The following is a 24,203-nucleotide window of genomic DNA, read 5'->3' as shown; positions in this document are numbered from 1 at the left end:
GCACCTTTCCACAATCTGTTTCCCCATCTGTTTCTCCACATCTCTGCTGCTATTGGGGGGCCTATAGTAAACACCCAACAAGGTGACTGCACCTTTCCTATTTCTGACTTCAGCCCATACTACCTCCAGAGGCAGATCCCCCTCAAACTTCCTTTCTGCATTTCTAATTAGCAATGCCACCCCCCCTCCTTTTTTCCCACTCTCCCTAATCTTACTGAAACACCTGTAACCAGGGACCTCCAACAGCCATTCCTGTCCCACATCTATCCACGTTTCCGTGGTGGCCACAACATCGTAGTCCCAGGTACCGATCCACGCCTTAAGTTCACCCACCTTATTTCTGATACTCCTTGCGTTGAAGTATACGCACTTGAGCCCATCTCTGTGTCCGCAAGTAGTCCCTGTCAGTGCTACCTTCTCCACAGCCTCCCTACAGTCTTGGGCATCCTGACAAACAGCTAACCTTACTTGCTGGCTACAAGTCCGGATCCCATCCCCCTGCCAAATTAGTTTAAACCCCCCCGAAGAGTGCTAGCAAACCTACCCCCCAGGATAAACCATTTTCTTGATTTTTCACTCAGTCTGTCCAAATACTTGAAGGCTCCTAATAACAATCTCACTACATTCCTATCTAAACGTGTAATCTGTAAGCTTTGAAATAGTACATTTGGCACCATATTCAAATCAATTATGTAAATTGGGAATAAACTGCCCAAGCACAGATCCTTAGAATAGCTCACTAGTCTCAGCCTGTCAGTTGGAGAAGAACACATTTAATCCGACCCGGTTATCCTTGTGTTAACTAAAGCTCAATTCATCTCAATGTTACCAAGTGGTCAAATTTCCTTTACCGACTCTTATAGGACCTTACTGAAATACTCAAAATCCAAAAATACATCACACTGGCTAGTTCTTCCTTATTGATTCTGCTTCTAATATCCTAAAAAATTTCCCCAGTTTGTCAGATGGGATTTACCCACTGTAAACCCATACTGAATCTGCCCAAATCTGAGCACTTAGACATAGAGGTTCATTTATCACATCTTTGATAACAGGTTTTAGAATTTTCCTGACTATTGTCATCAGGTTAACAGGTTTGCAGTTCAGTGTTCTCCCCTCCCCCTTTCTTAAATAGTAGGGTTACACATACAGCCCTTTTAACCCACAGGCACAATTCTCAAATCTCTAGATTCGTGAAAGATGACGAGCAAAGCACTCGTCATAATCACCTCTTTCAACAATCTAGGATATTGAACAGGTCCACGGGAACTATCACATGTAAAGTGTGAAGTCAAGTGTTTAGCTAAAACCTATCTCACTCACTAACTCACATGGTGACCTTTCAGTGTTTATGCCTCCTGGCGCATCCCTCAATTTTAAAATCCAAGTAATTTCATCATCTTTCATGCTCTCCCACGAACGATTAGCCCAAAGTTGGATCAGCATGGACATTCACAAAAGTAATAGTACACAATGTCATCACTGGTATTTAGAGAAATCTCTGCAGCTGCACCACTCTCATGCCCTCTTACTGGATGTTGGTATAGATGGTCCTTGAGAATACACTGAACACAGACTGGCCAGCTGCAGTAGTTTTCCAAGAGATGATCTGCAATACAGATGTTTCTAAAACCCTTGTCGAGGGCACCCCTTTATCATTTGTACTGACATCCTTTGATGCCATTTTCTGAGTTTCTGCAATAGAGGATCTGGTTACAGATTGTGCAGTTATCATGCAGTAGTGATGGCCTGCCCATTCAAGTTGGAGGGTAGTCGTCATGCTTTTGGATCCAGGATAACAAACCACCTCATGATTTGTGATCCTGCCATCAGACCCTCATGATGGAGGTCAGGTTTCTTTGGTAGTGTTCCCGATCTTAACAACAGATCCAGAGTACTGCACCATACAGCAAGTTTAGAACAATGACCTGGTAGAGTTTGATTTTTGCCATCAGCTCAATGCTACAATGCTTCCAGTCAATATGGAGTAGACAGAACTTCCTTCTGGATACATGTACTTCATTAAATGTTATCACATTGGTAACATTCACTAACTGCTCTAACTATACTGTATGGCAAGAGAAGACAAGACAAAATGCTTACATCAGATGTTATCAAATGTAGGAACATTGAGGAATTGCAGCATGGAAGTTTGGCCCACTGTACACAAGAGCAAACTAGATTATTGTCACGACTCAGCAGTATATGTTTAAGCCCTTTTTACAAAAAAACAAACCAAACCGGTGAATAAATATTTGAAGAACTTGTTTCTATCTCAATTACTGTGCCAATGCACTTCATGCTCCGATAAATCTTTGCACTAAGAAACATCTATCACCGCTCTTCCTAATTTGAAAACAGTCAGACACTGGATAAAGTGTTTGCTTCCCCGTAGCTGTTTTTTTTAAAACTCAGACTTCCACCATCTTCATGCTACAAATGGGCATCACACTTTTAATCTCAACTACATTTTCTCATCCCAAATATCTTGATGAATCTATGTAGCATGTTACCTTACGTTCTTTCTACAATGGAATGTCCAGAACTGCAATGCTGTGGTCTAGCCACTGCTTTATTCAAATTCACCATTTCACTTTCAATTTAGGTGCTTGTTGATACAAACTGAAATACAATCATTTGTATCCATCTGCACTCAAAATACATCTGTTCACCTGCAAACTTTAAACATCATTGAGTGCACAGAATAGTTTTTTTTTTATTCCCCCTTCCTAATAACCTCTGCAGCAAATTTATCACCTGTCTGCCCACTTCATGTTTTTTGCACCTTCCTATATATTGTAATTTTCATGCAATAAAATTATCAATATTGTCCTCATGTTCTGTATAAGCAACCTTATTACTAACAAAGATGGACTTTGCAGTGAACCCATTTGCCATTTACTATTCTAACAGTTCAATCCTTGTCTACGTTGCAATCTACCCACCTTGGTTATGTTCTCTTACACCCTCTTCCGTTGAGTAGCAGATACAAAAACATTTGAAAACACGCACCAATAGATTTTTAAAAATGTCATTAGAATTGATCTTTCTCTGCACCCTTCTCTAGCTGCAACACAATATTGTGCATTTTATTACCCTGATATATATACAGTATGATTCATCTGGTAACATTTTGATTCATGTGACAATAACAAATCAAATTAAATATCACTATACTAAACACTGACTTTTGCAACCAGCTTCCTTAGAGTTATCTAATATTTATGGTTCAAATACTGCACATTATTACCTCTCCACTTGGTCATTTCAAAGAACAAGTACAAAAACATCTCATTTTTAATGAACTGTATTAGATGTCAGATTCATGTATATATTTGACCTCTAATAAATTAGTTGGTTTATACAGTCCCTGGTTAATCCTTCAAAATGCTAAACTTCTATGTAAAGTATCTGCTCAATTGATTGCCTCAACAGTCATCAGGACACAACAATTTAATCAACCTCTGGTGATGTTTATAAGCTTTGAAATTCCACTATTTGTAAAATCCATTAAAAATTTAATCCTGTTTCCATATGAGCAATCTATCTTTAGTCTTAAAAGCCATTTCCTTTGATCTCGTCTTATCCCATGTTCCATTTATCCCTTCTAAGCTCTACTTGCTTTAATCTATTTTCACATCCCATGTTTCATTTATTATTTCTAATCTCCCCCACAATTTCTACATTTGTGTTTTAGTATTAGCAGAATTGGAAGCTTACTTTTTTAAATTTTAAACTTAATTTACATTGAGTTTTGATGCATCTATTTGTTTACTTTAAAAGGTATCAATTAATTTGAAGATGTTTGATTTGATATCTTATTTCCTGCTTTTGACAAGTTCATCTGAATGATCCATTATTTTACAGACAATTTCCTCTTCTGGCCTCGCCTTTAAAAACAAAACTTAAATTTTCTACCTCACACCCCTTTAAAACAACAAAAGAATCATTGCACAGGGATTTCCATTTTCTTGGTCTTTTTGGTGGTCCTTGTAATTGAGTCAAATTATTTTCACACCAGCTCCCAAAACTAGAATGTTCTGTAGAATTTCTCAGGGCCCCTTTTCAGCGTTCAGAGGCTTCTTTATAAGGTCACCCTGTCACAAAGTAATATTGTCAACATAACTATGGAATGTAATGACATATTTGGACTCTCAAAAAGCAAAATAAGAATTTATTAGCATTCCACACTTAACATCATTATGCCATTCATTTTCGAGACATCACTGTACTTAATTGGAGCAGGACAACACGTTACCAACATCTCTTTCACTCCCTCCGCACCCCAAAATGACACACACCTGGCATACAATTCAACAGAAATAGCTATTGCCCTACATGCAGCTTCCACAGTGAGGTCATGCTTCATAGAGTCATAGAGATGTGCAGCATGGAAACAGACCCTTCGGTCCAACCCACCCATGCCGACCAGATATCCCAACCCAATCTAGTCCCACCTGCTAGCGCCCAGCCCATATCCCTCCAAACTCTTCCTGTTCATATACCCACCCAAATGCCTCCTAAATGTTGCAATTGTACCAGCCTCCACCACATCTTCTGGCAGCTCATTCCATACACGTACCACCCTCTGCGTGAAAAAGTTGCCCCTTAGGTCTGACACAAGTTTAGCCCTTTCACCACATTCCACTGCTTGGCCCAATACATGTGTTACATTATGATTCACACATGTATTGGGACATAATTTTCCACTGCTTGGCCCAATACATGTGTTACATTATGATTCACACATGTATTGGGACATAATTTTAACCCTTTCACCACATTCCACTGCTTGGCCCAATACATGTGTTACATTATGATTCACACATGTATTGGGACATAATTTTTAACTGTTTCACCACATTCCACTGCTTGGCCCAATACATGTGTTACATTATGATTCACACATGTATTGGGACATAATTTTTAACTGTTTCACCACATTCCACTGCTTGGCCCAATACATGTGTTACATTATGCTTGATTCAGTTCAATTCGTTTCAGTTAATTTCAGTTCAGTCAATTCAGTGTAGTTCAATTCGGCTCAGTTCAGGTCTGTTCAGTTCAATTCAATTGTGTTCAATTCAGTTCCGTCCATTTCAATTCAATTTAGCTCAGTTCCATTTTGTTCCGTTCAATTTGATTCACTTCAGTTCCACTCAGTTCAGTTCAGTTCAATCCCATTCAATTCTGTTAACTCCGCTTCAGTTTTTTGGACATGCCCACATCCTCCGCTGTACCCCAGGCAAGGGGTTCTTCGGCAGGACTGGGATCCTTTCTCAAACAAACTGCCACGTACATGCCCACATCCATGCCATCCCGGGACGGTCGGGACCTCCACAGTTTGTTCTTCTGGTTTCTTAGTCTTTTTCCAAAACATTGTTCTGTATCAAAATCTCTCCTCAATTGCGATTGACCCTGCTCGCTGCGCCAAATGTTTTAAAAAATTCTCAGGGTCAGGTTCGTAGGAGAGTAGTCTGACACAGAACAAATGACCAAGAGGCGAGTCTGCTAGAATATGAGCGTTTTATTCCCCGCAGCGTCGCCACAACCAGGTCTCATACTTACAACGGGTCTGGCTTATACTCACTCTGCATGTTACCGGAACTGGGAGCCGTCAGTTCTCGTAGAGCGGTTGCCAACAACCCACGCTCGGCGGTTAAACGTAACCCCGGAGCAGACTCACCGAACTGGAGACTTTTCCAGCTTTTTATTCTTTTCCAGATATAAACATTCATGTGAACAGCAGTGCAAGGCTAAAAAACACATTCCATTCTGGTTACATACAGATAAGAAGATTCACACGGGGGGGTGTGTAATAAGATTCACACGGGACTAAGCAACACCTCCATTCCGGTTAGATTCACACATGTATTGGGACATAATTTTTAACCGTTTCACCACACCCACCTCAACAGCTTCAAGCACAGGAGGAAAGCAGCATGCGATTAGAAGACCAGATCACAGAATCTGTCACTTTTTTAAAAAAATATTCACTCATGGGACGTGGGCTACTCTGGTTGACCAGCAAGTTTTTTGTCTGTCCCTATTTGCCCTTGAGAAGATGGTAAGCTTCCTTTTTCAACCACTGCAGTCCACATGCTGTAAGGTGACCAACAATGCCATTAAGAAGGGAATTCCAGGATTTTGACCCAGCAGTGAAGAGATGGCAATACATTTCCAAATCATGATGCTGAGTGGCTTGGAGAGGTGATTTTCCCATGTATTCACTGTCCTTGTCCTTCTAGGTGGAAGTGGTCATGGGTTTGGAAAGTACAAAGTATCTTTACTGAATCTCTGCAGTACATCTGGTAGATAATACATACTGCTGGTACTGAATGTCAGTAGAGGAAAGAGTGGTTGCTTATGAGTGTAGTATCAGTCAAACGTGCTGCTTTGTCTGGGATGATATCAATCTTCTGCACCCAACCAGGCATGGGGAGTTGTCCATTACATTCCTGACTGGTGCCTTGTAGATGTTGGACAGGTTTTGGGAAGTTGGAAAGTGAATTATTCACTGCAGAATTTCTAGCCTCTGATCTGTTCTTGTAGTGGTGTTTATGTGGCAGGTCCAGTTGAATTTCTGGTTAATGGCAACCCTGTGGGTTTGCTATGGGGGGGATTCAGTGATGGTAGCACAATTGAATGTCAAGGGCTGGTGATAAGATTGTCTCTTATTGAAGATGGTCATTGCCTGGCCTTTGCATGGCTCAAGTGTTATTGTCACTTGTCAGCTCAAGCATGAATATTGACTAGATCTTGTTGCAGCTGCTGAAAATGTGTGGCTGGAAAAGCGCAGCAGGTCAGGCAGCATCCAAGGAGCAGGAGAATTGACGTTTCGTGCATGAGCCCTTCTTCAGGAAACGTCACTGATGAAGCAACTGAAGATGGTTAGGTCCAGGAAGCTCCCTTGAAACTCCTGTAGAGTTGACATGGAACCGAGATAACCGAGCTTCAAAATCCACAATCACCCCATGATGTGCCAGGTTAGATTCCAACCAGCGACAGTTTGCCAAATACCCACTCATTAAAGTTTTGCTATGGCACCTTGATGCCACCCTGTCAAATGCAATATGGGTTAATCCTAACCCCATCATCTGATGTCAAGGGTTGTCACTCTCACCTTACCTCTAGAATCCACACTTGAACCAAGGCTGTCATTAGGTCAAGAGCAGAACGTCCCTGGCAGAACCAAACCAGGCATCACTGAGCAGATGCTGCTTAATTGCACTGTTGTTGACATCTTCCAAAAATTTACTGCTGATGAAGAGTAATCTGATGGGACAGTAATTGGCCAGGTTGGATTTGTCATGCTGTGCATAGTACATATACTTTTTTACATTGTCGGCTAGATGCCAGGGACGCAACTGTACTGGAACAGTGTGGTTACAGGAGTGGCAAGGTCTTGAGCACAAGTCTTCAGTACTATTGTCAGAATATTGTCAGAGCCCACAGCCTTTGCAATGTCCAGTGTCTTGAACCATTTCTTGAATGACATGGAATAAATCAAATTGACTGAAGACTACTACCTGTAATACTGGGGACACTGGAGATGGCAGAGATGGACCATCCACTTAGCACTTTGTCTCAAGATGGCTGCAAATGCTTTAGATTTTGCACTGACCTATTCCATCATTGAAGATGGGGATATTCTTGGAGTCTTACCTCCACTGAGTTGTTTATTTGTACACTAGCATTCAGAACTGGATGTAGCACAACTGCAGAACTTAGATTGTTCTGTTGGTTGTGGGATCGCTTAGCTCTGTCCATCAGTTGTTGTTTATGCTGTTTGACTTGCAAGTAATCCTGTTCTGTAGCTTCACCAGGCTGACACATCATTTTTAAGTACGCCTCATGCTGCTCCTGGCATACTCTCCATCAAACCAGCATTAATGCCCCGGCTTACTGATAATAGCTGAATGGAGGGATATGCCAGGCCATGAGGCTGCAGATTGTGGCGAAGTAGAATTCTGCTGCACTTGATAGCCTACTGCACCTCATGGATGCCCAGTCTTGAGTTTCTAGATCTGTTCAAAGTCTGTCCCATATAGTACAGTGATAATGCCACACAACATGATGGAGGGCATTCTTAATATGAAGTTGGGACTTCATCTCCAAAAGGACTGAGTGGTGGTTACTCTTACTGATACTGTCATGGATAGATGCATCTGCATTTGGCAGATTGACAATAAGGTCAAGTATGTTTTTCCCGCTTGTTAGTACCCTCCCCACCTACCACAGACCCTGGCTGCGCAATGACCTTTACAAGCCATCAGTAGTGCTGTTGCCAAGCCACTGTTAGCAGTGGACATTGAAATTCCCCACCCAGAGCACATTTTGCACTCTCGCTACCCTCTGTGCTTCCTCCAAATGTTCAAAGTAGAGGAGCACTGGTTCATCAAACAAGGACGGATAGTACATGGTTATCAGCAGGTGTTTTCCTTTCCTACGTCTGACCTGAAGCCATGAGACTTTGTGGGGTTCGGAGCCAACATTGAGGACTCCCATGCAACTCCCTCCCAAATGCATACCACTGTGCCACTACTTTTGTGGGGTCTGTCCTGTCAGTGGGATAGTTCATTTCCAGGGATGGCGACAATCGTATCTGGAACAAGCATACCTATGGAATTATGCCTGACAGAATATCAGACTGTAGCTTGACTAATCTTTGAGACAGCTATCCCTATTTTGGCACTAGCCGTCAGATGTTACTAAAAAAGGTCTTTGCAGGATTGACTGGTTTCACCATTGAATGTTCCAGTGTCTCGGTCAATATTGGGTGGTCTGTCCAGTTTCATTTCATTTCTTTGTTTAGACTTAGTAGCAATTGATAGATTCGAGTGGCTTGTTCAGCCATTTCAGAGAACAGTTAAGAGTGAGTCAACCACTTTCACTAAGGAGAAAGATGTTCCTCTTATTGGTTGTCTCAGATGATTGAACATAGAGCATAGAACCGTACAGCACAGTACTGGCCTTTCAGGCCATGTTGTTGTGCCATACATTTATCTTAATCTAAAACCAACTTAACCTACACACCCCTTAATTTATTGCCGTCCATCTGCTTGCCCAGTTGTCACTTAAATGTCCCTAATGTCTCTGACTCTACCACCACAGCTGGAAGTGCATTCCACGTACTCACCACTCTCTGCGTAAAGAACCTACCTCTGACATCTCCCTTAAACCGTTCTCCAATCACCTTAAAATTATGATCCCTCATGACAGCCATCTCTGCCCTGGGAAAAAGTCTCTGGCTATCTACTCTATGCCCGTCATTATCTTGTACACCTCTATCAAGTCACCTCCTTCCTTCTTCTCTCCAGTGTGAAAATCCCCAGCTCCCTCAACCTCTCTTCATAAGACAAGCCCTCCAATCCAGGCAGCATCCTAGTAAATCACCTCTGCACCCTCTATAAAGCATCTACATCCTTCCTATAATGAGCCAACCAGAACTGGACACAATATTCCAGTTCTAACCAGAGTTTTATAGAGCTGAAGCTCTTAAAGTGTCTCTTAAACCTAATCCCCCTGTTAATAAAAGCCAAAGCATCATACATCTTCTTAACAACACTCATCAATTTTCCATGGTTTTTGTTTTTGGGGTGTGCTGCTTACTGAGGAAAATTCACCTGCTGCCCTATATATCTTGAACACTGCCACATACACCAAATTGATAATCAGATATGTCCCTAATCTATGACATGAGGTAGCACATCCAAACAATAAAGAGATAAATAACAATTTCAACTAATTAATGAGAGCTTTCATTTTACAAATGAAGACTAAATGCAGGCTATCCATTTTATTTTGTAATAGGTTGAGACCACATTATAACTTTTCAAGTTGACGTTAGCTAAAAATGGACCTTATTTGCTTGGTTTCTTAAATATACAAAATATATACCAACGTTTACCAAGCAAAACCTCTAAAGACAGCAACACAGTTGGGACTGTACATTTACATTTTGAAAGAGTATGCAGAGACATCTTAAGTAGGAAAAGCAATTTAGACGAGTTATGAGGAATGTACTAATTCCCTCTGCACAATAAATTCTGCATCAAATCTTAATCCCTCTTCGGGGTTCTTTATTCAACTTCATTACAACCTGATGAAACATTCCACAAAAGTGTACGAAAACTGCTGTCTTTTCAGGCAGAGGGACAGACCAAGTATATCTTATTAACAAGATCAACACATTACATCTCTACTTTATCGAATGCCATATTTTGATGGTATACTCTTTATGGCTAATTTATTCTCACCCCACCCCGAACCCTCCCAACACACACCAGCTGATTAAAGCAGCGATTACAGAAGGCAGATCACAACCTTCAAACGCAAATAGGGATGAGTAATAAAATGGCAGCCCAGACAGTGTCTCTTATGTTCCACAAATGAAATAAGAAAAGTAAAAAATGGAAAAAAAAACTAAAAACTTATACCAATAGTTACAAGGACCGTCTTGTCAGCAATGCAGATATGCCTGAAAACTGGAGGTCGAAGATTTTGTTTATGGATTCCCAACCTCCCTAATTAGTCAGGGCAGATTTTTAAAGCCTTCAAGTTGTGTGTAATGCTGAGCCCCATCAACATCGTAACTGTAGTGATGTGCCAGACATATCTGGTGCACCGTTGATTGTTTTCTAGATCTTTAACGGTTCACTATAGCGTACTTGGCAAGATATTGTACGAATTAATCAACTAAGAATGACAATGATAGCCAAAAGCTATAGCATTACAGCTGGGATTAAGAGTATCCAACTGATGCTTATAAAGTTGAATGCATACTGAGAATAATTCAGATTTCCTATAAACTGACATTGAACCAAAGTATTTGAAAGAAGTACTTGTTCAACTTTGCATACAAACTTCCACACAAGAGAAATTCTAGCTACTGATTTAACAACATGGGGCCAGGTAGTGCCTTTGATGTAGCAAAACATCCCAAGGCATTTCATTTGAGCTCTCTCAAACCAACATTAACAGTAAACCATAAAGATTTTTAACAATTAATTCACAAAATGTCACATGGCACTAATTGTTGGCTATTGAATTCCAAACTTCTAAACACCCTGCATGTCAAGAAGCATTGCCTAACGTGATTCCAAAAAGTCTAGATCATGTCTTCCTGCACAGTGCCCAACCGCAGACTCCTCCCCATTACAGCCCCCATTTGTGGAAATGCCTCTTTGCAATTTAATTAAAGTTTGAGTTATTTTGGTAAGGAACATCAATGCTTTTGTTTTTTTTTCTTTAAATACCCACCCAAAACTATACATGAACATCTACTGTCATCCTGAAAACAGTACATATGCAAAAAACACATATGCACCAGTATACGTGCATTCTATCCCATTTGCTCATATTTATTGCGCTTATTTGGAAGTCAGGGTGTTTTGTCAACTTTGAAAGTGCAGAATTTTCCACACAATTCCCTCTTGGCATGGTCATAAATTGATTAATGCAATGATTACGCACAACCTGTTCATACAGTCTTTCCTGTTACAATCTGGTTATGACTTCCTGCATTGCGATCCTACACTTGTGGCTTGTTCTTTCCTAATTTTCAAAATCTGCCCTTGTGAAATTCCTCTCCTAAGTTCCACTCCTTAGTTTAAAATTCCTCTCTACAGCCCAATTATGATTTGCTAGTAGACTGATCGTAGAATAGTTCAGGGGAAGGTCATCTTAACAGGGCAGCCAATACTGGTCCCAGTGATTCACACAGTGAAACCTCCTTCTCAGTGTCCAATGTTTGAGCTAAACATTAAATTGTGTCAAAAGTACTTATCCTACAACAATTTATTTGCAGTTCAGTTAGCAATCCAGAGATTTTTACTTCTACATTTCTGATTTTATATCTGGCCTGTGGTTACTCATACTTCCTTATCAGAACCTCTATTCTTTGCCTTACCTGTGCTGTCATCACCCACATGGACCACAACCTAACTGTTTCTCTACACTCCAAGCTCCTCTCCAGCCCCAGGGATACCGTCTTGGCAGACAACATAGCCACTAGGACTCATGCTTCCAGCTGATTAAACAGTATTGCCCTAACTAAGCTGGTGCCTACTATAATTACATTCCTTTGCACCATCCCATTTGAATGACTTCCACATCACAATGCTATAAACAATTTGCTTATCCTCCATCCAGTCCTGCTCACGTTAACATAAGTTGCAAGAACTTTGATCATAGTAGATAATTGTAAGGCCTGAAACTCCTGCACTTCTACCTTCTGGATTTCTATATCTGCCTCAGTCCCCAAGGCCCCGATGATGGGCCAAATCTGAAGTACCAACCCCAAAGGTATGATTGCCTCCATAGTGCATGAGAATGCTCGAAACTGACTCCCGTACATCAACTCGGAGCAACACTCCTCACGCTTCAGGCATTTAAGACAGATGCTGTTGCTGTGGATCACATTGATATCCCCCAGCTTCTACATGCTATAACTGTAACACATCACTCACCCTGCCATCTTTATGGTGCTTGCTTAATTAGATTTCAGAAGCATTATTCAGTTGTTTTACAAGGTGATACTTCAGCTTGATAATCTATAGATTGAATTAAATACTTGTATCTCCCTAGAACAGTTATAATTACTGCCCACATTTAAAGGAAATATCTTTAACAAACGTCACCCATAACCTAAATTGCAGATGGATGTCTAAAATAAAAGTAGGAAGCACTAGGGAAACTGCTGATGCATTCCAGCATCTTTAAAAAAATTATCAACTACCATCTAAGTGCTCACCAAATAAAGCCTTAAACTGTCATTAGCTGGAGGCTGGGGAAAAAAATGCAAAAGCCATATCTTCTTGCCCCTCTGCACCAAAATCCCAAATTAGCACTGGTACCTCAGCACACTCGAGTTCAACAAATTCAGATCATGACTACGGTTCTTACGGTATCAGGGAACAGATATCAGTAAGGATTCTTCTATTCCCATTTACACCTTGTCCAAAATCCTTCTTTTGAAATGCTGCCACATGGCAAGTTGGTTAGCAAATTAGAAATGTTTGGAATTGATGGGGCCTTGGCAGCATGCATTAGAATTTGGCTAAAAGATAGGAAACAGAAGATTGGCATAGATGTACATTTCTCAAACTCGAGACAAGTTGTAGGTGGTGATCGCATGGGACCAGTGCTAGGACCCTTCCTTATATTGAATTACATAAATGATTTGGAGGTGGGTGTTGAAGGCAAAGTCTCTAAATTTGCAGATGACACTAAGCTATACGGTCTTCAGAGGGACATTGATAAGTTAGACAAATGGATAGACACCCGGTAGATGACTTTCAATTCGGAGAATTGAGGTAATGCATTCTGGTAGAAAAAAAATGAAGACTCAATAGAGTCAATACAATCTTGAGGGGCGTACAGGAGCAGAGCAACCTGAAGGGTCACACGTATGATTCTCAGAAGGTGGCTCGGCAGGTTGAAGTAGTTAAGGCGCTTAAAAGATCCTTGGTATTATAGATAGAGACAGTATAAAAGCAAGGAAGTGATGCTACACTCCGCCAAATCATTGGTCAGAAGACATTTGAAGTATTGTGCTCAGTTCTGGGGCACCTTAATTTTGGAGACCATTCAAAAGAAGATTTACTAGAATGATACCAGGAATGAGCGATTTTAGATGCAAAAAAAATGAGAAATTATGCTTATTCTCCTCGGAGAAGAGGTTAAGGTGATCTTATTGAAGTGCTCAAAATTATGAACAATTTTGACAGAGTAAAGAATAATACTCTATTTCCACTTGGTATGTTACTAACGAGGTGTGAGCTATGAGTGAGATGAGGAGAAACTTCATCATCACTAGGATTTGCCTGGGTCAGTGGTGGTGGTGAACTTCACTGGAGGTTTCAAGAGAGCTGGATATATATTTGCAAGCGAAACATTCAGAGGGCTAGAGAGATAGGGTTGAAGAATGGAACTAACTGGGTAGTTCTTTCAGGAGCTAGTACAGACACGATGGGTCAAATGGTCTCCTTCTGTGCTGTATGATTCTATGATCCAAAATGTAAACCTGCCTCATTACTATCCTCACTTACCTTGCACCATCATTCTTTTTGCCATTAAGTCACCCTCGATTTTCCACACTAACACACCTTAGCTTTGTTCCAAACCCCTCATGTCCAATTTTCCTACTTTTGCATTTGTTTAAAATCCGTTACAGGAACACTTTTTGCATCAACAATCTAGCCTCAGAACTGAAACATTGTTATTTTCTCTCTCCACCAAAGCTGCCTACTATTGAGTACTTCTAATAATGTGATTTTATTTCATATTTCCACTACTTGCAGTGGTGTTCTACTGTTTTGTAAACAGTGTTCTTTTGGATTAGTGATCCTAGCACTTGCCTGAAGATATGCTCGGAATATAACTCTATACTTTGTATTGCATGGAAATGAAGCGTCAAAAGCTGCTTCTGTTTGCCTAATCCACGGTAACAAAACGGAAGCTGAAAAGAACAGTAAAACATTTTGGAAGCTTAGCCCTCCAACAAAAAAGAAATGTACTTACAGGTAATTATTACTAGAACGGTTCGAACAGCTAAGTTAACCCACAACTCCCAGCGTTCTGAGACCTTGGCTACAAAAACTGGGACAATTATCTCTGCTGCAACGAAGAACTGGACAGCGTAGGTGATGAAGATTCCAAAAGAATACAAAATCTTCACAGACTGGTACAACCTAGAAGAAAAGTTTTGCACACAATTTAAGGCTGGAGTGATTCGAAATATGCTATCATATTTGATCTCAAACTTTCTATTTTCTTCCCCGCGCCCCCACCACATCCTACGCCCCATGTACACGCCATTCAGCAACCAGTACAACATTAAGATGCAAGAGAAAGACACCAAGGGCAATCTGCCTTTTCATTTGTGACAGATATTGCTGTTTCCACATTATCTCATCCTTCCAAACATGTAACAACCTTCCACATGCATCTTCATGCTAGCATAGCATGCACTGAAATATTCAATGTTACTTTCTGCCCTTACTCCATTTTAACCTGATGGAAGAGTAATGTACAATAGGAGTCTCACTTAGATTTTAGGCGGAATAGAGGGGTGCAAAGTCTGGGAGTGAGGGAGGCAAAGGGAGTGGCCAGGAGCAAGCCACCATTTTGCCCCGTCAGGAGGGGACCTAGGGCTGAGAGCAGCTTTCTCCCCCAGTACCAAGAGGGGATGTGAGGAACTGCTAGGTCTGGTTTGGCAAATGGGATGAATTCAGGTTAGAAAGCCTGGTCGGCATGGACTTGTTGGTCTGAAGGATCTGATTCCATCCTGTATGACTAAAATCTTGAGAAGCATGGACAGAATGGATAGTCAGAGTCTTTTATTCTAGGATACAATTTTCAATTACTAGGGAATATATGTTTAAGGTAAAAAGGGTAAGTTTACAAGGAGATGAGAGGCAGTTTTTTTTAAAATAAACACAGAGGGCTTAGAATGCACTGCCAGAGAAGGTGGTGGAAGTGGATATAATGGCAATGTTTAAGAGGCATCTTGACAAATATAAGAATAGATAGGGACCAGTGGGATATGGACAGCGCAGAAGCCACTGGTTTTCAGTTTAATGGCATCATGTGTCAGCACAGTCTTGACTGGTTGAAGAGCCTGCTCCTGTGCTGTACTACACTTTGTTCTTTGAGTTCTCCAGATTCTGTAGCTTAATAATTTAACTAGTAGGACAATATTAAAATGTCAAATAAAACACAGTTAACTTGAATTCATAACTGCTATAGTTTTCCTATTTGTGTTAGCTCTGAAATGGCCTTTCCACAAGCAAGCTCATTTGTAATTTAAAGTAACTGAGTTAACCGTCACGAACCTTCCAGCTCAACGAGCAAACTTACATCCAGAACCTCAACTTGAGCTACAAATCTTCTCAAAACACTCTAAAAATATGATTTGCTATATGCTGAAAGTAGTGGTCAAAAGTTAGTCACTGAACACAAGATTGACAACTTTTTTTTTTAAGGAAACAAACTTACCAGCAGGCTGGTAAATTGAGTGTGATGCTTCCTGCAATTTCACTCCCAAAACGAATGTATCCCATGACTCCTAGTGTTAAATATAGCGTTGTGACAATTGCCATGCCCAAATATAGGATTAATGGAAATTTCTGTGGATCCTCTAACTTATTTTCTAGTGGAAGTACCTTAAACAAAACACATAATTAAACCACATCAGATATTTATCTTTATTCATTCATTCTCACAAAACAAAGGTATCACTGGAGAGGTTGACACTTATTGCTCATTCATAACTTCCTTTGAAACATTGGAAGGTTAAACTGGATATCACCTGGGAATGGGCACAGATATGGTGCTTGATTAACTTATGCCAATTGATTGCAATGCAGACAAGATGCCAAAGTCATGCAGCTCAATCATTTTCATGACTTCAGCGAGTAGTCAGCGTTGTTGCTCTTAGTTGCACATATCATCAGGGAGCTCAGAATCAGTAATACCTAGCAGAAGACAGACAACCCATAAAATGAGGTGAAGCGGAGGCAGAACTCCAAAGTGCCCAATGATACCTCACAGCTCAAGACCCCAAAATGTCAACTCATGACCCACACTTTGGAAGGTTTAATCTAGCACTACTGAACACTATCCTAAACCTTTTCAGCAGAAGGTGCCTTCTGGCTGTTGGTACTGTTGAGATCATTTGGAACATTAGATTAGATTACATTACAGTGTGGAAACAGGCCCTTCGGCCCAACATGTCCACACCGACCCGCCGAAGCGCAACCCACCCATACCCCTACATTTACCCCTTACCTAACACTACGGGCAATTTAGCATGGCCAATTCACCCGACCTGCACATCTTTGGACTGTGGAAGGAAACCGGAGCACCCGGAGGAAACCCATGCAGACACGGGGAGAATGTGCAAACTCCACACAGTCAGTCGCCTGAGGCGGGAATTGAACCCGGGTCTCAGGCGCTGTGAGGCAGCAGTGCTAACCACTGTGCCACCGTGCCGCCCATTGTGGTAGATGAGTCAGTCATGGTTACTGATAGAGAAAGCAAACATGATTGTCAATGCTGCAACGCAAGTCTTAACGGAAAAGGCAGAAAGGAGGAAAGAAATCCTGAACTTTCACCAAGAAATGGTGGCAAAGGTCAATACCAGAACCTTAGCCTTAGGCCCTGCAATTTATTGATCTTTCAAGTGGTCAAGGTCAATAAATGGATCAAATACCAATTATCAACTAAAATCATCCATTGATAAATTCACTTCAGTCTCACTTACCAACTAACAATATCCATAGGAACAAGAACAACACAAGGCTAGAAGTAGGCCATTCAGCCCATTGAGTCTGCTCTGCCATTAAAGGAAATCATGGCTTATCTGATGAACCTCATCTCCAATTTCCAGCCTTATCCAAGAACCCTAATTCCTTTAGTAATTATAAATCTGGACCCCTTGAAATACTAAATGACATAGCTTTGACAGTCTGTGCTAAAGCATTCCACATATTTACAGATTAGATTACATTACAGTGTGGAAACAGGCCCTTCGGCCCAACAAGTCCACACCGACCCGCCGAAGCGAACCCACCCATACCCCTACATTTACCCCTTACCTAACACTACGGGTAATTTAGCATGGCCAATTCACCTGACCCTGCACATCTTTGGACTGTGGGAGGAAACCGGAGCACCCGGAGGAAACCCACGCAGACACGGGGAGAACGTGCAAACTCCACACAGTCAGTCGCCTGAGGCGGGAATTGAACCCGGATCTCTGGCGCTGTGAGGCAACAGTGCTAACCACTGTGCCACCGTGCCGCCATTACTTCCTGGACAGAAGACATTCCTCCTCATCTGTCTTAAATATGTGACTCATTACTCTGAGACTAAGCCCACCAGTCCTAAATACTGCCCACATTTACCTTGTCAAATCCCCTATGAATTCTGTATTCTTCATTAAAGTAATCTCTCATAAGAGCAAACAGGTTTCATCACAAACTGGAGGTAGAGAGGTTTCTTTTCAAAAGTGGGAACAATTAACTGGGCAGATGGTTCCTGGCAAGTATCCCTTTAACTCATTTTATTTTTAGCAGGCTTTCTTCCAAATAAACAAAATCTTTCCAAGCCAGTCATATTCAAAACCAGTAGCAAACAGGATCCACAGCGAAGCAAGCTGTAAAGAGATTCTAAGCAGTCATAGAATCAGAGATATGCAACACAGAAACAGACACTTCAATCCAACTTGTTCCTGCCAACCAGATATCTTTTAAAATATTATAATTTTATCAGCCTCCACCACTGGCAACTTATCCTCTGTGTGGAAAAGGTTGCCCTTAGGTCACTTTTAAATCTTACAAACTAAATCTATGCCCTCTATTTTGGACTCCTCCACTCTGGGGAAAACACCTTCAATATGTTATAAACCTCTACAAAAGGTCACTCCTCAGCCTTCAAAGCTCCAGGGAAAATAGCCCCAGCCAAATCAGCCTCTCTCCATAGCTCAAATCCTTTCTAGTGTCATAATATCCCTCTTTTAGCAGTTTTTAAAAAGTCTGAGTCCACAATGAACATTCAATGGCTTCTCGTAAAGGAATCTCCACTCCAGAAATATCTACAAAACATTAAATAAATGTGATTTTCCCTGAAACTCAAATCTTCCAATATTAAAAAAAAGGTGCACTCTTTTAAGAGGTCCAAAATTTGCACCCAAATTGAAATCCATTTACCAATTTTAAATATCAGCTTCCGCCACCATTTTGTAATATGTTTGCATCAATGGCAAACTTGAAAATTTTCTCACCCATTTAAAGGATCAAAGTATGGTGAATAGTTGGAAACCAGAGTAGATTTGAAAAACTGCTGGCTACATCCTGCCGATTAAAGTATCTGTCCCTTACCCCATATCCAGAAGAACTTTATTCAGACTTCCAGAAGGTAGTGGATAGGCAATACTCAGATATTTCCTTGTTCACTTTTTTCTTACACCAGTCAACTGACTCCCTGAAGATAACTGAACTTTTAAAAATGTGTAAAATCTCAAAGCATGAAGAATTGCAACAGCAGCCAAAACAAATTATCCAGCAACTAAACAGCTGTTAGTGAGGACGGAGTTCTTTTATGCATTGTATTTCAGATTCAGCTTTGCTGAATAATAACTATCATAAACTACAACACGAGTCGCTACATTGGCAGACAATGAACTCTTTTGCTTGCAGACATATATGCATGCAATAACCTTTATGCGAAAATTATATCAGGCACTTTCACTGGATCTGCATACAAAACAATGTGTAGTCTGAAAAGACCCTGTAGCACTCAAAACAGGTGTTGCAGAACACAATTTAACTTTTTTGGATTTTTAAGTCCAGTGGAAGGTTAGCACAATTATAAAAAAAGACTGATTTAAGGACAGGGCTCAAAGGACAGAGTAAGGATAATTTCAATTGTTTATGAAACAAAGAACATTTCAGTGCATCACTAAAATGGACAATCATAAAAATGAGGTGCAGGAAAAACTCAGCAACTCTGGCAGAATCTATGGAGAGGGGTACAAATTAACATTCTAAGTTCAAATTACTTTTTAAAATTCTAAATTCTGAAGAACTGAAACATGAACTTTGAGTTTCTTTAGCGTTTCGTTTTTGTTTCAGATCTCCAACAACTGCAATACTTGGCTTTTATCTAATCATTATCTCATTATTTGGTCAGACCTTGTTAAGTTCAAATTGGCTATTGAATTTTCTACCTTACAACAGTGACTACAGTTCAAAACACCTTCAATGCTTGTAAAGCACATCAGGATGTTGAGGGTTTGAAAGGGATGCCATTAAATGCTAACTCTGCCATTGCAGTTCTTCAAATTCAGGCAAATGGTAGAAATGGCCTTCAGTATTCATCTAAAAGACACAAAGGCTTTGTGAATGTCAGAAAAGCTACATAAAAATGTGAAAAATAAAGCAAAAGGTCTCTTTTTGTTGTGGCAGGTTCCACTGCAGATGTTAATAAATGGAATTCCAATTATCAGGAGTGAGGTGTAAGTTAGATTTAAACAGCGCTTCAAGAGTCTGTCAATATTATCAGTGACATAAATATTTTCACTCACCACACCAATGCCTTCAAATGCAAATATGGCAGTTCCAAAAAACATTGCATAGGATTTCCAGCCAGCTACAGGTGGTAAGTCATTTGTATATGTTGCACTCTGCAAGAAAGACAATAGTATTTGATGACATTTTGAAGCACCAATGTTCACAATATACTCCCCCGCTATAGATATAATGACATCGGAGGCAGCCCAGAGAAGATTTACTATATTAATCCTGGATATCTTATGAGTAAAGGTTGAGACCGTGTGCACTGGAATTTAGAAAAATGAGAGGCAAGCTCACTCAGATTCTCGGGGTACTTGACAGGGTAGATGCAGAAAGGTTGTTTTCATTTAAACAGTAAGGGGGTCAAAGATTATGGGGAAAAGACAGGAAAGTGGAGTTAAGGATTATTACAAAAGCCAAAACCTCATTGAATGGCAGAGCAGACTCCGTGAATGCACTACTGTTCTTACATCTCACAGCTGGACTATTCATAACCAGAATGTTCAAATTTAATTCCAGAATAACAATGGTCATATTTCATAGAGAAAATGGAACAAAGAAAAGGGCGAGCACAAAAATGAGTCACTTCAGGGCATATAAGAAATAAGAAATTTACTAATTTGGAATTGGATACAGATTGTTAGGTGAATGGGCCAAAATTTGGCAGATGTAATTTAACACTGATAAGTGAGAGAAAGACAAATTACCTAAATGGAGAGAAACCTCAGAGTGGTTCAGTAGAGAGAGACCTGCATGTCATGCACGAAATCGCAGAAAACTGAAATGCAGCTATAGCAACTAACAAGTGAAATGGAATTCTGGCATTTTTGCTAAGGAATAAAGTTTTGCTTCAACTGTACAAGCCATTAGCGAGATCGCACCTGGTGTATTGCATACAATTTTGGTCACCTTCCCTCCAAGTTTTTTCACAAAACGGCGAAGAGAGAGGGCGGAGAGAAGCGAGGGCTGTTAGGAAGGGTAAGTGATTGTTTTTTTTTAAGTGGGTGAGATGGAAAATGGAAAAGTAGATTTCTTTTTTAAAAAAAGAATGTTGATTGGGGTTTGGTTGCCCTTTTACTGAAGCAGAAGTTGCCATGCAGTTAGTGAGCAAATAGGAATGCAGACAAATATGCTAATCTTCATTACAAAAGTGACTAAAATAGATAGGTTGAGTAGCAAGGGGACCAAGGGTTATTGGGAGAAAGCAGAAGAATGGTTTTGAGAAACTCATCAGCCATGATTAAGTAGCGGAGCAGATTTGATTGGTTGAATGGCTTAATTTGTGCTTCTATTCTTATGGAAATACAGAGGTAAAGTAGTCTTGGAAATGGTTTCACCAACACCCTGTATTCGTGTGGAGTACAGTGTACAGGTTTGTTCTCCTTTTCAAAGGAAAATTATACTACCCTCACAAAGTGCATGGAAGATTCACTAGCCTGATTTCTGAGAGGAGAATTTCCCTAAAAAAAAGAGTAAACTGGAGCTGGATTTCCTTGAATTTAGGGGAAGAAGAGATGAATTCAATAAGATGCATAAAATAATTAAGGCAGAGGGAACACTCTGGGAGGATATTTCTCCAAGTTGGAGAGTCAAACAGAGGCCAGTGAGAGAAGAGATTGACCATTTGGGATAGAGACTGAAAATCATCTTCGCTCCAGAGGGGTTTGATTCCCTTTAATGGTCAGAGCATGGAGTACAGAAGTTGGGAGATCATGTTGCGGCTATACAGGACATTGGTTAGGCCACTTTTGGAATACTGTGTGCTATTCTGGTCTCCTTCCTATCGGAAGGATGTTGTGAAACTTGAAAGGGTTCAGAAAAAATTTACAAGGATGTTGCCAGGGTTGGAGGATTTGAGCTACAGGAAGAGGCTGAACAGGGTGACCTTAGAGGTTTATAAAATCTTAAGGGGCATGGATAGGTTAAATAAACAAGGTCTTTTCGCTGGGGTGGGAATTAAAGGGCATAGGTTTAGGGTGAGGGGAAAAATTTAAAAAGGGACCTATGAGGCAACCTTTTCATGCAGAGGGTGGTGCGTGTATGGAATGAACTACCAGAGAAAGTGGTGGAGGCTGGTACAATTACAAGATTTAAAAGGCATTTGGATGGGTACATGACTAGGTTTAGGGGGAGATGGCAAATGGGACTAAATTAGGTTAGGATATCTGGTCGGCATGGACGAGTTAGACTGAAGGGTCTGTTTCTGTGCTGTACATCTCTATGGCTATGACTGTGAATCTTTAATGTTCTCTACTCTAGGCAATTGTGGATGTTCAGTTGTTAAGATTAATCAAGGCAGAGATCATACATTATTTGGGGAATTAAGAGATATTGGAGATAATGAGAACTTATTTGCATCGGGAGAGTTCTGTGCAAGGACAGTATAAACACAAAAGCAAGTTAACACTCCTCAGTTTACAAGGAACAGATTTATTTTGGTTCAGGGAGGTCAACAGGATAGAAACCATTAGTTTCAGTTCACTGAAGTCCTGATTGAAATTACATGTATGAAAAGGTTTCTCAGAGAGAAAGGAGTCAATTCAGAAAAGTTAGGAAATGGGTTACTTCAGTGTAAGGGTTTTAGTTTAAGTATTCCAGACCCAACGTGTTTGATTAGAATTATGAGAAGTTACTTTTAGCTAAAGAAAGTTTAAGTGCATTTGTGCAATTTATCACAGAGATGACAGACTCTCAAGACCAAGAATTGAAAGAAAGTTAAGTTAAATCTTTGAATGTGATAATGTTTGAGTACTGTAATGTGATGGTATTGAGACAAATAGGATTGTATTTTTATTGTCCATTTTCAAATCTTTCAAATGATATTCTATTTTAATCATTTTCTTTTGCGTAATGAACTTCTGTTGTTGTTAAAATCAAATCAGCAGCATTGTGTTTGTGCTTTAGTGAAAGATCACCTTGCGTAATAAACAAAACATGATCTATCAAGCCAGATTTCAGTCTGCGATCTAACTTGCCTTGTTAAAGCAGCAACTGGGACCATAACAGTATAGTTGCCCAAAATTGATTCCCCTTACAAGCTCTCTACTTCCACAGTCATGTAACACACATGAACACCAATCCCAACACAGTTGGGATGTAAATAGTCCCAACACTATAGAACTCACGTGCCCTAGTACTGGTGTCAGTGCCCCACAAACCACAATAAGACACCCTGACCATTGAATATGTGTGATGATATAAGAAGCTGCTGACCTTTGAAATAACATTTGTCCAAACTTTAATCTCTAAACAAGATGTCCACATTGTGCACAATTCCTCAAATTTCATTTTAAACTGCAGGTAATTGACCAAAGATGAAAATGTGGATAAGTGAATTCTCTAAAACAAGGTGTCCAAGTGTCATGGATAGATTTCACTGAGCACCTCAATCCAAAAAAAAAAGTGATCCAAAGTGCATGTTAAAATTTGTTTTAAAAAAGCTGAATACAACACTAATTCTTTTCTACGATATTTTCTGATGAATATTTAGTTTTCTAAAAATCAAAAACTGCTAAGTTACAGATCCACAAATTATGCTCGGTGCTCATTCATGGCTCCAAAAGGGCAAATTTAGCAATAAGACAAAAATAGATCAACGGATTCAAGAAATTTAAAATGCTGCATTACTAAGAAATGCGCACAAGGACCATGAACAATTTATCATCACATATTACAAAAACAGGATACATGCACGTGCTTTAAGGTGGAAAATATCAAAAACAGTCAAGATTTGTCTGAATCTAGGACAAACTGAGCTGGGGTAGGGTCCTCCTCCTTGACTTGTCTGGAGACAGCTCCCCCGCAATTGCTACCATAACCACGGCGAATCACTTTTCAAAAAAAAACAAACTATGGATAACGCAAGGAGGCAGGGCCAGAGTGGAGGTTGAACCACACATTACCGTCATTAAGGTGGCAAAAACAATGACTGCAGATGCTGGAAACCAGACTCTGGATTAGAGGTGCTGGAAAAGCACAGTTCAGGCAGCATCCAAGGAGCAGTAAAATCGATGTTTCGGGCAAAAGCCCTTCATCAGGAATACAGGCAGAGTGCCTAAAGGGTGGAGAGATAAATAAGAGGAGGGTGGGGGTGGGGCGAAAGTAGCATAGAGTACAATAGGTGAG

At 40.4% G+C, this 24,203-nt stretch overlaps 1 protein-coding gene across 8 annotated transcripts in view; it reads right to left on the bottom strand.

The window, feature by feature from the left end:
- Positions 1-24,203, bottom strand: part of slc36a1 (solute carrier family 36 member 1) — a 78,685-nt gene that overhangs the window by 28,161 nt on the left and 26,321 nt on the right. For 7 of the 8 annotated variants that reach the window (XM_043703231.1, XM_043703226.1, XM_043703224.1 and 4 more), the window contains exons 8-10: positions 20,090-20,188; positions 16,000-16,166; positions 14,524-14,693 (exon numbers count right to left, since the gene is read on the bottom strand). In XM_043703231.1, coding sequence (XP_043559166.1) covers positions 14,524-14,693; positions 16,000-16,166; positions 20,090-20,188 — 436 coding nt within the window. Of the gene's footprint in view, positions 1-11,854; positions 12,013-13,964; positions 13,971-14,523; positions 14,694-15,999; positions 16,167-20,089; positions 20,189-24,203 lie in introns of those variants that run through there. The other variant, XM_043703232.1, reaches the window with a different exon arrangement.

The sequence above is a fragment of the Chiloscyllium plagiosum genome, chromosome 14 (assembly GCF_004010195.1).
Source record: "Chiloscyllium plagiosum isolate BGI_BamShark_2017 chromosome 14, ASM401019v2, whole genome shotgun sequence".
In the NCBI taxonomy this organism is placed as follows: domain Eukaryota; kingdom Metazoa; phylum Chordata; class Chondrichthyes; order Orectolobiformes; family Hemiscylliidae; genus Chiloscyllium; species Chiloscyllium plagiosum.
The sequence above is the reverse complement of the archived record's forward strand: the minus strand, read 5'-3'. Positions and strand labels throughout refer to the sequence as shown.